Raw genomic sequence first — 14405 nt, forward strand, 5'->3', positions numbered from 1 at the left:
GCCGCGTCCCCGCGGTCCCCACCCGAGCGGCGGCGGAAGGGGCGCGGCCGCACAGCGCCCTCTGGCGGAGGAACGCGGCGCTCCCACGGCCCCGCCCCGCTCCCGGCAGCCCGCGCCGCCGTCCCGGGAAGCCCCGCCCCTTCCGGCGCCCGCGCGCCCCGCCCCGCCGCCCGCCCCCACCCGGCCCGGCGGTAAGATGGCGGCGGCAGCCGAGTGCGATGTGATCATGGCGGCGCCCGAGGGACCCGGTGACACCGAGAGCGACGAGGAGGCGCGGAGGTAGCGCGGGCGGCCCGGGCCGGGGGCGGTGCGGGCGGGAGGAGCGGGGACCTGGCCGGGCCGGGCCGGGCCGGGCTCCGCCGCTCTCTCCCTTCTTCAGCGGCCCCCGGTGCGTTGCGGCGCGTGGGCACTGCGGGGCTCCGCGGGGCGGGCGGCGGCGGCGGAATGGGCCCCGGTCCGGCCCTGCCCCGGCCCCGCGGTGCTGCGGTGGGCTCCGTCCGCCCCTCCCCCGCTGCCGCACCGCGCCGTGGCCGCCTCACCGGCGGCCGCTCCGGGCCACCGCGGAGCACCGGCCAGGGAGTCCTTGGCGTACGGTGCCGCCTCTCGGCCCGGAGGCCGCGTCCGGGACAGCTCCTTCCATCGCTGAGGATGAGGAGGGAGCGAAGGGGCGGCTCCAGGCCGAGGTCGGAGTGCTCCCGGTTCCCTCCCCGCCCCTGCGGTGCTCCGCGCGGCTCAGCCCCACGAGAGGCAGCGCTTCCTCCGCGCTGTCACGGGGAGGAGGTCCGGAGCGCGGCTGTCTCGGGGCGGAATCGTTCCGAGGTCTTTACTGCGGTGGAAGAGCCGTCCCAGGTGACGAGGCTGCAGCCGGGGTGCAGGGATCGCGGCCCCCCGCGGGGCTGAGTGCTGCGCCCGCTGCAGACGGTGCAGTGGGGGAACGTGACGTTGGAGGGCTGCGCTCTGCGGCGTGGATCCGGCGGGGAGACGGGAGGAGAGAGCTGGTGCTGCAGGACGGGAGGCAGCCGCTCCCGACGGGAACGTGGTCGGTGAAATCGGAAGGAGAAACAAAACTGAAAGCGGCCTCTGAGGAACAGCGTCGGTGGGCCGAGGTGCTCCGCGCTGCAGTGAGGAATGGATGGCGCCGGGAGCGGTGCTGGGGCGCAGCAGCTTCCTGCTGCTGTCACGGAGGAGCAGAGCGAAGCGGTGCTGAAGAGGCACTTGTGTGTGCTGTGCGTGCAGCGCTGCCCGTGAAGATGGGGGGTCCTGCTGCTCGTGTCCTCGGGCTGATGGAAGGTGACGACTGCAATGTTAAAAATACCCAGATGTAAGGGCCGTGCTGGAGGCGCCCTCATCTCGTGCTGTCCTCTGACATCGCCCTTCCTTCCTCCTTCCCGAGTTTCTTTGAGTGCAGGGAGCAGCCCTGGGGTGGGGGTTTGGTCCTTGTCCTGCTCGGGGGAGGGCAGTGTGAGCAGGAGCTGAAGTTCACAAAGCACAGGGCAGGTCCTGGAGATCCTCGGGGATCTCCTGTGTGCTGGCCCGGCTCTGTGCCCGCCTCAGGGCTCACATTAGTTGCTCAAGTTCTATCTCTCAACTGATCTCATGTAAATGAGGGCGATAGTCACCGAATTAGGGAGGGTGGCTGGAGGCTTAATTAGGTGCTTAATGTTTGTAAAACATGGTGAACCACGCAAGGGCTGTGCAGGCACTCAGCATTAATTGCACAGGCGTACTCTGGAATCTGATTTAATGCGGCCTGTATGATGTGACTGGGCCAGGTTCAATTGGAAAGCAAAAATAAATGAAAAGCTTTGCTGAGCTGCTGCTGTAAGTTAGCTCCGAGCTTCCGATGCTCTCTTTAGGAACTGCGACGTGACGAGGCACAGATCATCGAGGGTCAGCCCTTAAGCAAAGAAACTGAATGTGATTCTGTGCTCTGCAGATTAATAAAAATGACAGTGGTAGTAGTGGAGCTCAGTGCTCAGTACAACCATAATGTGCTGGGACAGCTGTAAACACGCCGAGTGGTTCACTCACCGGCGGCTTCAGGGACAGGAATAGAGTGTGGTCATGGGATAATTATTGGCTGTGGCAGCATAGCTGGTGAGGGTCCTGGTGGAAGAGGGTTGATGTAAGGGCATTAATTTTATCCACTGGGTCACAGTGCCGGTAGCTCCAGCTCCTCTCCAGGGAGCAGCTGCTGGGGGGGGCTGAGCTTTGGTGCAGGCAGGGAGGGGTCCGTCCCCCAGAAGTCATTTCCTAAATGGTAAAGGTTTGTGACCCCTGGGAGCCGTTCCTCCCTTGGCCCAGCTGAGCTGTGAGCGTGGGGCTGCTGGCACTGTGCTGGGCTCCACTTCTTTGTCACCCTCTGCAGCTCTGGGATCTGAGCTGTGCCTGCTCAGGGCTCGATCTCTCTCCCCTTTCTTCAGTGCTGGAGGAAACAGCAGCCTCTGCAGAGAGGTATCTCAAATCATCTGGAAAACATTGTGAAATGATCTGCACGGAGTGCTGCTGTTACGGCGCAGAGCTCAGGTCTGGTGACAGAGCAGGGAACGGTCATTAAATTCAATAAAACAATGAATGTGAAATTTTTCACACGGTAAATTGTGCAGAAATCAAAAGGAGCTTCCAGACTTGGCCTGACCTGAGCTCACTGACGTCGCCTGGAGGTTGTCAGGGGTGGATGGTTGGGAAGGCTCTCTCCATTGCTGGAATGTGTCTCAGTTGGGCTGCTCCTTGGGCTGCTGCTGCCCTGCACTGCTGGGCCCTGGGGATGCTTGGCTGTAGGACTGTGGGTATGGGCTGCTCTGGGATTCCTGCTCTGCTGTGCATCCATCCTGTTTTACAAAGGTGTAATTATCATCTTAGGATAATATGAGGAATGGCAGAAGCTCCTCACGCGGATGTTTAATCTCCTGTACGTTTGCAGAGAATTTAATGCTCTGAGTCGGGTAATTTCTGCATACAGCACGAAGAAGGTGTTCAGTAGTTGGAAGTGAAGCCTTTCTTGAACCCGAGGCCGCGTTTTTCGGGTGAGTCGTGCTTGTGCTGTTGTCTCACCGTGCAGTTCTTGCAGTGGGTGGGTTCCTGGTCCTGGGCTGTGGTCCTGGGGGTTCTCACGGACACTGAGACCGTGGGGTCAGCGACGGTGCTGTTAGAACTAAGTGGGTGAATGGTGAGCTGTGCTAGCGAGGTGTGTTACGTAAGGGCCCGGTTAACGTGCAGGACTCGTGGCTGTTTGCTCTGAGTGCTGCAGGGGGCACCGGCTCCTTTCTGAGCTGCTCTCTGCTCGTGGCATCTTTCAGTTCCTGTGGCTTTTGGCCATCCATGGCTGTTGGTCCTCGGGTGCTGGGAATGTTCTGGGCTGCGTGGATTTTTTTGGACACCTCTGGACTAAATGCCTGCGATTTCGCTATTGACCATTCCAGGACTTGGGGTCCTGGGGCACGCAGATGTTTGCACATACAGACTTGAGATTTCCCCGCTGCTGGGTCACTCTGCGAGTAACTGCCTTTATTCTTGGTGCTGCAATGCAGCTGGGAGCAGATCCTCTCCTTGCTCGGTGGGGGGTGCTGATGTGCAGAGCAATGTGGTGTGCTCTTCTGGTCTCTGCAGCCATAGGATCAGCATGAGAATATCCCACTCCTGAGGGTGATGGTTGTGTTATACATGACTGTGCTTCTGTCCCTGGGGACTCTTCTTTCACGTCAGATTCAGAATAGGATTTGAACTGCTCAGTCACAAAGCATGCAGCCTAACCTGGAAGAAGCGTGTGCATCCCGTGGCCTGCTGAGTGCCTGGCTCCAATTCTGCGCCCTGAAAGGAGGGAGGGGAGGCTGCGATATGCCCAGTGGGAGACACAGCAGCTAATTTTAAGTTCCAGACATCTGCCCAGTGTAAACGGTATTGAGATCACTCAACTTATTTTACCCAAGCAGCTGAGTAACATCTGACAGCTGAGAATCCCGTCTGGAATCCAACAGAGAAACGGTGGGGTGGAGGCAGCGTGTGCTATTAAGGAAAAGCCTCCGCTGGGGTTGCTCAGAGAAGCCAGCTGTGCCCTTTGGGTTTGGGCATCCCGAAGGACATGGGGGGGCTGATAGGTTTTTGAGGCTCTGCACACCTCGTAGGCAGAAGCTGGCCCAGTTAAAGTTCCCATTCCCTTAGATTTCACGGTTTCAGACAGTGCCCTGCTGACTGTGAGGTACTTATGTTTTCACACAGGGATTTCAAAGCTTCCCTTAAACCCCATATTTTTTTTTGTCCTGGAGGCAGGAGATGAAGTAGGAGTGGTGGTCGCGTGCTGAGCAGTCGTAAGGTGCTGCCTGCTTACATGGGGTGTGCACGGAGCTGCAGTGGGGCCGTGCCAGCACTGCCAGCCCCACGAGGTGCTTCGTGCAGGTGGCTTGGGCAGGCGAGGTGTGCTGGCAGGCAGGTCTGCGTGTTCCTCGCTGCAGTCGGAGCAGGGAAGCAGCAGTTGGTGTTGTGTGGGGGCTGCCCGTGCTGGGGAGGAGGCAGGAGCTGTCAGCAGCCATGGGACTGTGCTGCGGGATGGGATGGCTGTGCCGTATAGCTCTGCTGCCTGTGAGCCGGGCCCGCTGAGCAGGGCAGCCTCACGATGGCTGCATTGCTGCTGCAGCATTGGCAGCATGTGGCTGCTGCCTGAATGTGGCAGGTCTTCCAGGAGGACAGGGGAAGAATTAGAGGCCGTGTTAAGTGTTGGTTTTTTTTTTCCCCTTTCATAACAACTAGCTTGCAGGGACAGCTACTCCTAACAGCCCCTTCCTTGTGAGCCCTGGTTGCACGCATGCAATGAAAGACAAGCTTCTTCCTGAGGTCCTGGTGCAACTCTTCCCTGTTTCTGTGTTGGCTGCAGAGAACCCTGAGGAGGCTCTGCCTGCTGGGAACAAAGCAGTGCATTCAGCCTGCGTCATATTTTTAGCAAAGCATGATTCTTCTTCAGTTTCAAAAGTAGCAAGTGGGGAACGCAGCCTACATCAGTGTGAGATGCAGAATGATCTCATTCAGGCTGCAGCATCTGTTTGGATTGAAACAATTACCAGTGATATCAGGAGATCTGCATTTCTTGTTATAGCCAGAGACCGTGGTAAACAAGAACTGTTTTCTCAGTGTGCTTTCTATGTCAATGGAGCACAAGTGGGGAGAGATGCTTCTGTTCTGTGCCCGGGACACGAGGCCACAAGCCTCCAACAGCTGCCTTTGCCTTTGTGCCATGGAGGAGATTTTGGGTTTCCTTTTGTGGTCTTTTTCCCATCGCTGAGCTGGATGGGCTGCCCGGGCAGCTCGGGGTGAGATCTGCCTCAGTGCTGTCCGTCCTTCAGTCCGTACAGTGAAGGTTCTGAATGGAGTTCATAATTGATTTTCTTTTCCATTCGTTGCTGCAGAACTTAGAATACAGTCGTGTTTAAATTGGTGCTGCCAAGGCAGTGCCCAGTTGCTGTTTCTTCTCTTCGTGCGCGTTATGAACGTGGGATCTGTAACAGAGAGGACCGTGCTGGGGCCTGGTTGTAGTCCTGCAAAGCCTGGGTGCCACAGATCCTCCCGGAGCACGGATCCACTGCCAGCCCCCGCTGCCCTGCTGAAGGAGCCCGGAGCTGAGCTGGCACCCAGCACGGGGTGCATCAGCTTCTGGGGGGAGCAGCACAGGAGTGGGGCCAGCTCCTGCCTCGGCCGGATGGGTTCATGGTGCACAGGGTGAGCACTGGGTGCTGCTGAGCCCTGTGCTGCCCTCCTGCTGCTCATCCCACGCCTCAGCACCCCAACACGTTGCATTCCCATTGCTCAGTGCCAGCAGAGGTTCGGAGGGGCCGCACCTGAGTGCGTTTGGTAGCAGAGCTCAGAGCTGTTTGCTCTCGTCTCGGGGCAGCAGTGCCCTGTGTCCATTGTCTTGCCAGCTGGCACAACTGTGCTGCTTCTGTGCAAACAACCCTCTGCGTGAGGGGGTTGTGTGGGAGCGGCCAAGGGCAGGCCTGAGCAACCTTAAAACGTGGTGACTTTCTCAACACGTTTCCCTTTGTTCTCTACTGCAGCAGTGCGGGCCCAGGAGTGTATTAATGCAGGTATTAATGCCACCTCTTAGAGAGGGCAGTGCTTCTGTGGAGTTGGCTGAGGAGGAGCGAGTGAATGATACCACTGAATTAAACTTCTCAGTGCCATGGTACAAGTTCCCTCTTGGGCTGCTTATGTAAAACGGTGAAGGTAGATGAGAGGAGGTGGGGAAGGGTTTAGTTTCCATTAGGGGAAACTTTGCTTTCAAGAGTTTAAAGGATGCAGCTTTAAACCATATGTTGTATGTTTTTAAATGTCCTAAATTGTCTCTGCAAATGCTCGATCTCGAGTGCGAGGACTATTTCTGGACCTGTTGCCAAGGCAGTGCCACGCAAGCCTCGAGAAGCACCCGTACATCTCCTTGGTGTAGCTCTTGTGAGCACAGACCTTGCTCTTGGCCCCATTTCTCAGAGATGTGGGACTGCTTCTGAAAGAGAGCGCTCAGTTTCTTGACTTCAGTGCCTGCTGAGGTTGTGCACACGTACACCTGAGGCTGAGCTGTGGAGAGCTGTGTCTGAGAAGGGCTGCTCTCACTGTTCAGTCTGCTGCTGTGCTCCTGAGCTGTGCTGAACGGAGCCAGGCCGACGCTGCACTCGTTCCTCGTGAGCAGTGAACACAAAGTCCTGCAGCAGTCAGATACACGGTGTTTGCAGCACTGCAGAGCCGTGCTGGGATTGCTGGGGATCACAGGCTTGATTGTGGCCAGAATGTGCTCTGATGCTCTTCCCTGTGTTTTTCTTCCTTTAGAGAAGCAGAGTCTTTCAAGGAACAAGGGAACGCGTACTACGCCAAGAAAGATTACAACGAGGCATACAACTACTACACAAAAGCCATAGGTGAGAGCAGTGGGTGGTAATGATAACCTTTGCTGGACACAGTGCCCATGACTCAAACTGGTTATTGGTTTTGAACTGCAGCAGCAGGGTTTGTGACAGCACAGGCTGGATGAAAACTTTCTGCTGGTTTAATTACTTTGCAGAATTTCCCTGGATCGATTATACAAGTCGGTGCTAACGTGGGTGATTTGCAGCAGCTTTTTATTTCTCTTCCACCCGAGATATTTTTAACGAGAAACCCATCCAGTTTTCCATCTGATGCAGGGTCAGCAGCGCTGTCAGGCTGAATGCTTTTCTGTGGGAGTTATGGTGTGAGGAGCAGTGGTTTATGGTCCCTATTCTAAAGCGCTGTGCATCTTTGTAAGCCACTCTGGTGATATTAGAAACTGGGAAGGAACGTGATATTTTTAAACCCCACAACGACTTCTGAGTATGTTCTGCAAGTTGTGTAGCTGCTTACATTACGCACCAGCAAACGCTCTCCCGTTTCCTCCAGATACCTGTCCTAACAATGCCAGTTATTATGGTAACAGAGCTGCCACCCTCATGATGCTGGGGAGGTTCCGAGAAGCGCTGGGAGATGCTCAGCAGTCTGTCAGGTTGGACGACAGCTTTGTGAGGGTACGTGGAAGCTGTCGTATTTCTTATGTGGGTCTGAGTACTTGTCTGCTCCTGCAACTCCCTGTGAATGGTCTTCTCAGGGCCATCTACGGGAAGGGAAGTGCCACCTCTCCCTAGGGAACGCCATGGCTGCCAGCCGCTGCTTCCAGCGGGTCCTAGAGCTGGATCACAAGAATACTCAGGCACAGCAAGAGGTAAGGGGCTGAAATGGGTTGAACTGCTTAGTAAGACTGTGTGCTTCGGTACGGTGAAAGGAAACGAGGTGGTGATGAGGTCTCTTCATCTGTTTCCCAGTGGTCCAATTAGTTGCAGTTATTTTTGTGTGTGATTGCCTCTTCTTGGCAGGAAGGCATGGAGGCTGAGCTGGTCCTTTGCCAGCACTCCAGGGGAGAGTGCTGGTAAGGGAGCATGGAAATGCAGCGTGTAGAAAGCTGCTACTGCTGCAGCTCACTCACAAGTGAACCTCTTCCAGGGCTACCAGTTAGGTCTCTGGATCTCAGACTGATTTTGATGCTGGCAAAAATATTGACCTGGTCTGCATGGTTGTTCTGTGGCCTGAAGTAGTTTTTGCTCTTGTGACACTGGAGGGACTGGCTGTTTATGTGCTTGGTTGTGTCACAGACTAGTGACTGCTTTGAAACACTTACTGTGTGCTCCTGTCTTTAGCTGAAGAATGCCAGTACTGTGCTCGAGTATGAGAAAATAGCAGAAGTGGATTTTGAGAAGCGAGACTTCAGGAAGGTAAGATGAACTTGATTGCTTCCTGCAGCATCACAAGCAGACATATCTCACCTGGCCAGCTCAGTTAGATGCACATCTAACATCCCTGCCTCCCTCTGGATGGGCCCTATTGGCAGATGCTGTGCAATGTAGTTTTGCTGTGGTCTGGAAACAGAAACTGTTTCTGTTCAGTGCATGTAAGGTCTGTAGAAAGGAGACTATATCTGATGTGTTAAGTTCACTGTTTGGGCCACTGGCTCTTAGGCTAAGCTCAGTGTTTTAGGAGCATAAATTCCACTTTGCATCACCTTGCTGTGAGGAGCAGGGAGGGTGTGTGGTCAGTCTGGATCGTACGTGTAGGAGTCACCCTGCCTGTGTTGCTTGTTCTGGGCTTTTGCATCTGTCCCCTCACTTCTGCTGTCTCACTCCATTGGGAAGACTTGCATGAAATGTGATCTTTGTTTCTGGAGTGCTGCTCTTGCTCCTTTCTCACCCAGAAGCCTTTGGCTTCTCAGTCTGAAGCACAGTGCTTCCCACAGCGGGCAATCGTGATGTCACAGGCCGGGAAAGCAGATGAACCTTGGTGGAACAATCACCCTGTTCTCCTGCAGATGTCTCTACCAGAGAGACAGAGATGGAAAAAGACCATTAGATCACCCTGCCCGTTGCAGTCAGACCAGTCTAAGATCAGTCCCTGCACTGTACTTTTTTGTGTTCTGTCCAGTCCAAACTGTCTCAGTCTATTGAATTTCTGTCCCTCCCACATGCCTTTATAATGCAGGAAACAGGGGCAGAATTGTCTTCCTTGGCCTTTTCTTTGGGGGCTGCAATTTCAGAGGAGTTGAAGGGTTTGAACTTCTACAGGTATTCCTTGAGTTTTCTGTCCAGTGCTCTGTTGTAGCGACGTAGCAGTGCCCACGTCCCTTTGGACGTGAAGCTCTTCTTAAAACAAATCAAAGAAATGAAAATGCCACCACCCAAAACCACTCTTAATGAGAATTGGATCCAGCATGAGAGGATTCCTGCTTCCCTTCCTGTTCAGAGAGGAATAGGGAATCTCATGTCTGGTGGTGGTGCAGTCTTTCAGACTAAGCCTTTGGATGTTTGCTTTTCTCACCCCAGGTCGTCTTCTGCATGGACCGTGCTTTGGAGTTTGCTCCTGCTTGTCATAGGTTCAAAATCCTCAAGGCTGAGTGCTTGGCATTGCTGGGTCGTTACCCAGAAGCACAGTCTGTAGCAAGGTGAGCATCTTTAAGGTCTCAAAAAACAACTGGTGTCCTTCTCCAGAGTCCAAAATAACGAGGGACACAAAAAACAAACCCCAAATCCTCAATGCAGATGTTGACAGGAAATTTGAACCCATCCTTCTCCCATTTTAATCGCACTGGGGAACTGCTGAAGCTTATTTAATAACCAGCAGCCTTGCTCGAACAAGTTCATGCACTCTTGTTGTATCCCTACCACAGATCTGATGAATGACCTGAATGTCTCAGCAGAAGGGGAATGCTTTTGTTCATGCAAAGAAAACTGCAGTAGGTAACTTAAAAATCTGTTTGTTGCAGTGACATCTTACGGATGGACTCAACGAACGCGGACGCGCTGTATGTCCGTGGGCTCTGCCTTTATTATGAGGACTGCATTGAGAAGGCAGTGCAGTTCTTCGTCCAGGCACTCAGAATGGCTCCTGACCACGAGAAGGCATGCTTAGCCTGCCGTGTAAGTTGTGGGTGCTGGGGCTGTGACTGCAGCGTTACAGGACCTGGTTCTTTAAACTGAACGCTTGCTTCTGCTGAAGCAGCCCCCTTAAATCTTCTCTATCCTGTAATGGTGTCTGAAAGCAAATCAGAATGGTAATGGTTGGGGGCCCCTACCCCATAAAATAAGGCACGTGGAATCCCCAAACCACTCACCTGGTGTCCTTATCCAGCCTGTGTTGTCTTTCAGAATGCCAAAGCACTTAAAGCAAAGAAGGAAGATGGGAATAAAGCATTCAAAGAAGGAAACTACAAACTAGCTTATGAACTGTACACAGAAGCACTAGGAATAGATCCTAATAACATAAAAACAAATGCCAAACTGTACTGCAACCGGGGAACAGTTAATTCAAAGGTAAGAGGTGCCACTGTGCAGGTGGTCTTTTGTCCTAGGCCTTATTCCTCAGAGCTGACAAGTAGCAGATCACTTACTGTGGAAAGCACGTGCTTCCCTGGCTCCTGGGGCAGCTGGAACCATCCAGTGCTGTCAGCAAGATTTCCAGTCCTCGTGCTTGCACAATAATTGGACCTGTTCCAAACAGCAAAAGAAATTGAAGCAAAACTGAAATGCTTGGGCTGCCTGGAGTGGGAGGGGGAGAAGGAATGCAGTGTGGCCTTATCTCCATCAGTGTAAAGGCATCCTTATTCACTTCCTTCCTTGTAATGAGGAGATTGTGCTTTCATTTGCTAAAACCATAATGCTATTTAGTGGGTACTCTTTTTTTTTTTCTCTCCTCTCATTGGGATTCACTTCTGTCTGCCATTGCAGCTTAGAAAACTTGAAGAAGCAATAGATGACTGCACGAATGCAGTGAAGCTGGACGACACGTATATCAAAGCATACCTGAGGAGAGCACAGTGGTAAGTGGACATTCGTGGGTGTGCTGGGCAGGTTTGTGGATGGGAACCTCCTCCCCACTGTGATGAGTGATGGGGCAACAAAGCTGCAGCTTAACTGAATAAAGGGTGGTGTCTTCAGAGGCCACATACAAACCTCTTCTGAATGGTGTGAGGAGGTGGGGAACTATGTGGTCTGCCCTGCCTGCGTGCCTGGGGCTGCCTGCCTGTCTTTGTGTTCGGGCAGGGTTTGTTCTAGAGCTCAGCTCACTGGTTTTAGAGGCTAACGTGGGTGTTCTGTCCCAGAGAACTCCTCTTACTCTTTCAGAAGGATTGCTGGGAGTCCCATACAGGCTGAGTGGTTTCATGCTTCCAGCAGAGCACATACTGAAATGGGATGCCCTGTTTCTCCCTAGAAGGAAAATCAGCTGAGGCTGTACGTATTTCAGCCATGGATAATAATGCAGTGTAGCACAGTGAGGCTGACGGAGTTGCACAAGGGATGGCTGGGTCTGTATGTCCCCCCTGTGTCTTTCACCAACCAGGGAAGGTCATCAAAGCTCTGTTCTGACTGTGTGTATTTGCTCCTTTCCTTAACACTGATGGTTCTCCAGTTTGTGGCCAAGCTGCCTGGCCTCTGGGTGAACCAAAACCATTCCTGTTGTTCACTCATTGCAGCTTTCCTTCAGTGTTTTTCTTCACCTCCATCTCAGTGGTTTCTGAATCACAGTGAGCAGTCAGTATGTGAGGAGGGCTGAAGGGCCAGGGGGCAGAACAGCCTCTCTGAGGTGCCAGGGCTGTCACTCCTGACCAGGGCTGCAAGCAGCTCTCCACCAGCTTCCTTGAAACGTTGCTGGGTACATAATTGTAAGATCTTTAAAGTAGAAATGTGAGCTGGCAGCCTCAGCTTGGAGCCTGAAGGTTCCCATGGCAGGTTTCCCACAGCCTGGGGTGTGCAGGAGCTCCTCCAGGAGCTGTTGCCCTTCGCAGGTTCCTCTCATGGCTGCTCTTTCTGCCCAGTGCACGTGTTGCCCTGAGCCCCCTTTGCTGGTGCTCTCTGTGCAGTTCACCTTGGCAATCTTTGTTCCCACAGTTACATGGACACAGAGCAATATGAAGATGCTGTAAGGGACTATGAGAAGGTTTATCAGACAGAAAAAACAAAAGGTAAACGTGTGTGTTCTGTGCGTGTTTCCTTTGGCTCAGAGAAGGTTTTGGTGCTGAGTGTGGCTGCCATTCCTCGTGGGCATCACTCTTAGCACCTGACATGAAATGCAGTGGTGGCTTTGGTCTTCTTCCAACAAATCCTGGTTGAGTAGCATTGAGGTGCTCACCCACATTTGGAAACAGCCTTAAGTGTGGGGTTAAGGCTTTAATTAGCTGCCTGATTGTGAATGCAGGTGGGTCGGCAGCTTGTGGCACTCGAATCCTTCACGTCACCGCAACGTTGGGTGTGTCAGTGTCTTAAAGCAGTGTGTGATGCACTAAAGCTGCTTTCCTTTGGCATCCTCCTTCCTTGCAGAACACAAGCAGCTCCTAAAGAATGCACAGATGGAACTGAAAAAAAGCAAACGGAAAGACTACTACAAAATCCTCGGCGTCGACAAAAACGCCTCTGAAGATGAGATCAAGAAGGCCTACAGGAAAAGGGCACTGATGCATCATCCAGGTATCAGGTGTTTTTAGAGCATGTCTCTCTGCTTTGGTTCTGCCCCGTGCACAGCTGCCTGCAGCCATCGCTCAGAGCTGGGAACAAATAGAGGGAATGCATGGAGCTTTCCATCCTAGAATAGGAACGTCAAGTTTCTTTCCTGCTTGGTTTCATATTGTTAGACCGACACAGTGGGGCGAGTGCAGAAGTACAGAAGGAAGAGGAGAAGAAATTTAAGGAGGTTGGTGAGGCCTTTACCATCTTGTCAGATCCCAAGAAGAAGGCTCGCTATGACAGCGGGCAGGACCTGGAAGAGGATGGGTTGAACATGGGAGGTAAGTGGTGTTCTCCCACAGCAGCCCTTAGAAAGGTGGGGCTGCTCAGTCTGCCTCCTCCCCTAAAGCAGCCTGGCAGCTCCTGACCTCCCATGTGTAGTAACCCTGTGGGCTGACTTTGTGTGGTCCATTTAAGTATTTGAATGGCAGATACACCTTTGGAAGCTGCAGATAATGTGGATTGTGGGGTGGGTCTTTGACAGTCAGCGCCACTGAGCAGAAGCTCCTGCCTTTCACACGTGTACAAATTCACATCGCACAAATTCTGTGGGTCCCCAGATGCTGCTTATCCAAAATCCTTAGGTTGTTTCTGTGAGTTAAGCTCTGAAAGATGCTGCTTTTTCCTGTTTTGTGCTGCTGCATACAGCATGGCAGTGTTCAGCGCTGCTGTGTTGCAGTGGACAAAGCAAGCTGTCTGTTCACAGCTTTTCGTGCAGCGCTTCGTGGGCCCTCAATTAAGAGGCAGTTTCTAAACTGAAAACTGTAACTTTCACTTCATCTTACAACTTCCTTTTCTTCCCTGCAGACTTTGATGCAAATAATATATTTAAGGCCTTCTTTGGCGGGCCAGGAGGCTTCAGTTTTGAAGGTAGGTGGAGGTGCACCGCAGTTGGCTTTGGAAGCACGCGGTGCTTCACCCGACAGCTGAGATCCCCTGGCTTTGCTGTGCTGACGGAGTCCCTTCAGACCTCACACGTGGTCAGGCTCCGTGCAGCACTGACCTGCTGTCAGTGCACACCTGAGGAGCTGTGTGCTCACTGAGGCTTTTGTTAAGTGTGTTTTGGGAAGCCTTGTACCGTTCACGTTCATCCTGGTGAGCTCCCCTGCCCACGTGGTCAGGAGCGTGCTCTGTTGGAGTTCAGCAGCTGGGAATGCATGGGAACATCTCTCCTTGTCCAAAGGGATTTATTTGGGCCAGCTCCTGGCTTGGCATCGAGCTGTTGCACGCTGCTGTGGAACCTCACTGCCTTTGAACTAACGGCTTTCGTTTTCTTTTTCAGCTTCTGGGCCTGGAAATTTCTTTTTCCAGTTTGGCTAAAACACACTCAGCTGCTCTGCTCATTTTAGCCTTGAATATGGACACAGACTCCTTCCTCCATCATGTCTCATTGTTCTTAGAGCAGTTTCATTTCTCTCGGTTGGAGACCTCAGTTTGTGTGCTTTTGTGTGTGAAGAGGAAACCAGCTCTGGGAAGGGAAGGCTTGTGAATTTTGTTTTACTGTTAACTTTATTAAAAAAGGAAATAATAAAGCTTTGAATCCTTTGGTCCCTCCATGCTGGCCCATACTTTGAGTGCTCCCGCTCCTCAGCGCAGGATTGCCCCGAGTCCTGGAGTTCTGCCACGTGATCCACAGCTCCGTGGGGCGGTGGTGGCTCAGCTCTGCGGGCTCTGCTCTGCTCTCACAGCTGCTGAGGTGTGCTCAGATCTCGTGGATTGCAGTGACCTCGGGTTGCCTGCGTCCTCATCCTGCGCCGGATCGCTGACGGGGGCTGAGCCGCTGTGGAGGTGGATGGATTTAGGAGCTGTGGGAGTTCAGAGCTGAGGGCTCCGTGTTCTGCTCCAGGATCTGTCCCCTTGAGGAGGATG

General features: G+C 53.3%; 2 protein-coding genes across 2 annotated transcripts in view; both read left to right on the top strand.

Annotated features, from left to right (window-relative positions):
* The window catches only part of RAB5C (RAB5C, member RAS oncogene family), a 77759-nt gene extending 76561 nt beyond the window's left edge, over nt 1-1198 (top strand). The window contains exon 6 of the mRNA XM_065749179.1: nt 1189-1198. The gene's annotated coding sequence lies outside the window, so the exon portion shown is untranslated. The remainder of the gene's footprint in view (nt 1-1188) is intronic.
* DNAJC7 (DnaJ heat shock protein family (Hsp40) member C7) lies at nt 161-14092 on the top strand. Its single transcript, XM_065749167.1, has 14 exons — nt 161-279; nt 6811-6899; nt 7396-7520; nt 7601-7714; nt 8187-8261; nt 9363-9481; nt 9803-9956; nt 10185-10349; nt 10764-10855; nt 11925-11998; nt 12354-12500; nt 12665-12817; nt 13344-13406; nt 13819-14092. The coding sequence occupies exons 1-14, from the start codon at nt 197-199 to the stop codon at nt 13854-13856; spliced, it is 1491 nt and encodes a 496-aa protein (XP_065605239.1). The 5' UTR covers nt 161-196; the 3' UTR covers nt 13857-14092.
* Nucleotides 14093-14405: the final 313 nt, after the last annotated feature.

This window comes from Cyrtonyx montezumae, unplaced genomic scaffold (genome assembly GCF_038088225.1).
Source record: "Cyrtonyx montezumae isolate F1298 unplaced genomic scaffold, pur_monq_1.0 scaffold_58, whole genome shotgun sequence".
Lineage (NCBI taxonomy): Eukaryota > Metazoa > Chordata > Aves > Galliformes > Odontophoridae > Cyrtonyx > Cyrtonyx montezumae.

Excerpts from the sequence above, each read along its gene's own strand:
- DNAJC7 (XM_065749167.1), top strand. The coding sequence starts at position 197 with ATGGCGGCGGCAGCCGAGTGCGATGTGATCATGGCGGCGCCCGAGGGA. Across the intron at positions 280-6,810 it reads AGCGACGAGGAGGCGCGGAG|AGAAGCAGAGTCTTTCAAGG; the intron begins GTAGCGCGGGCG and ends TTCTTCCTTTAG. Across the intron at positions 7,521-7,600 it reads TGGACGACAGCTTTGTGAGG|GGCCATCTACGGGAAGGGAA; the intron begins GTACGTGGAAGC and ends TGGTCTTCTCAG.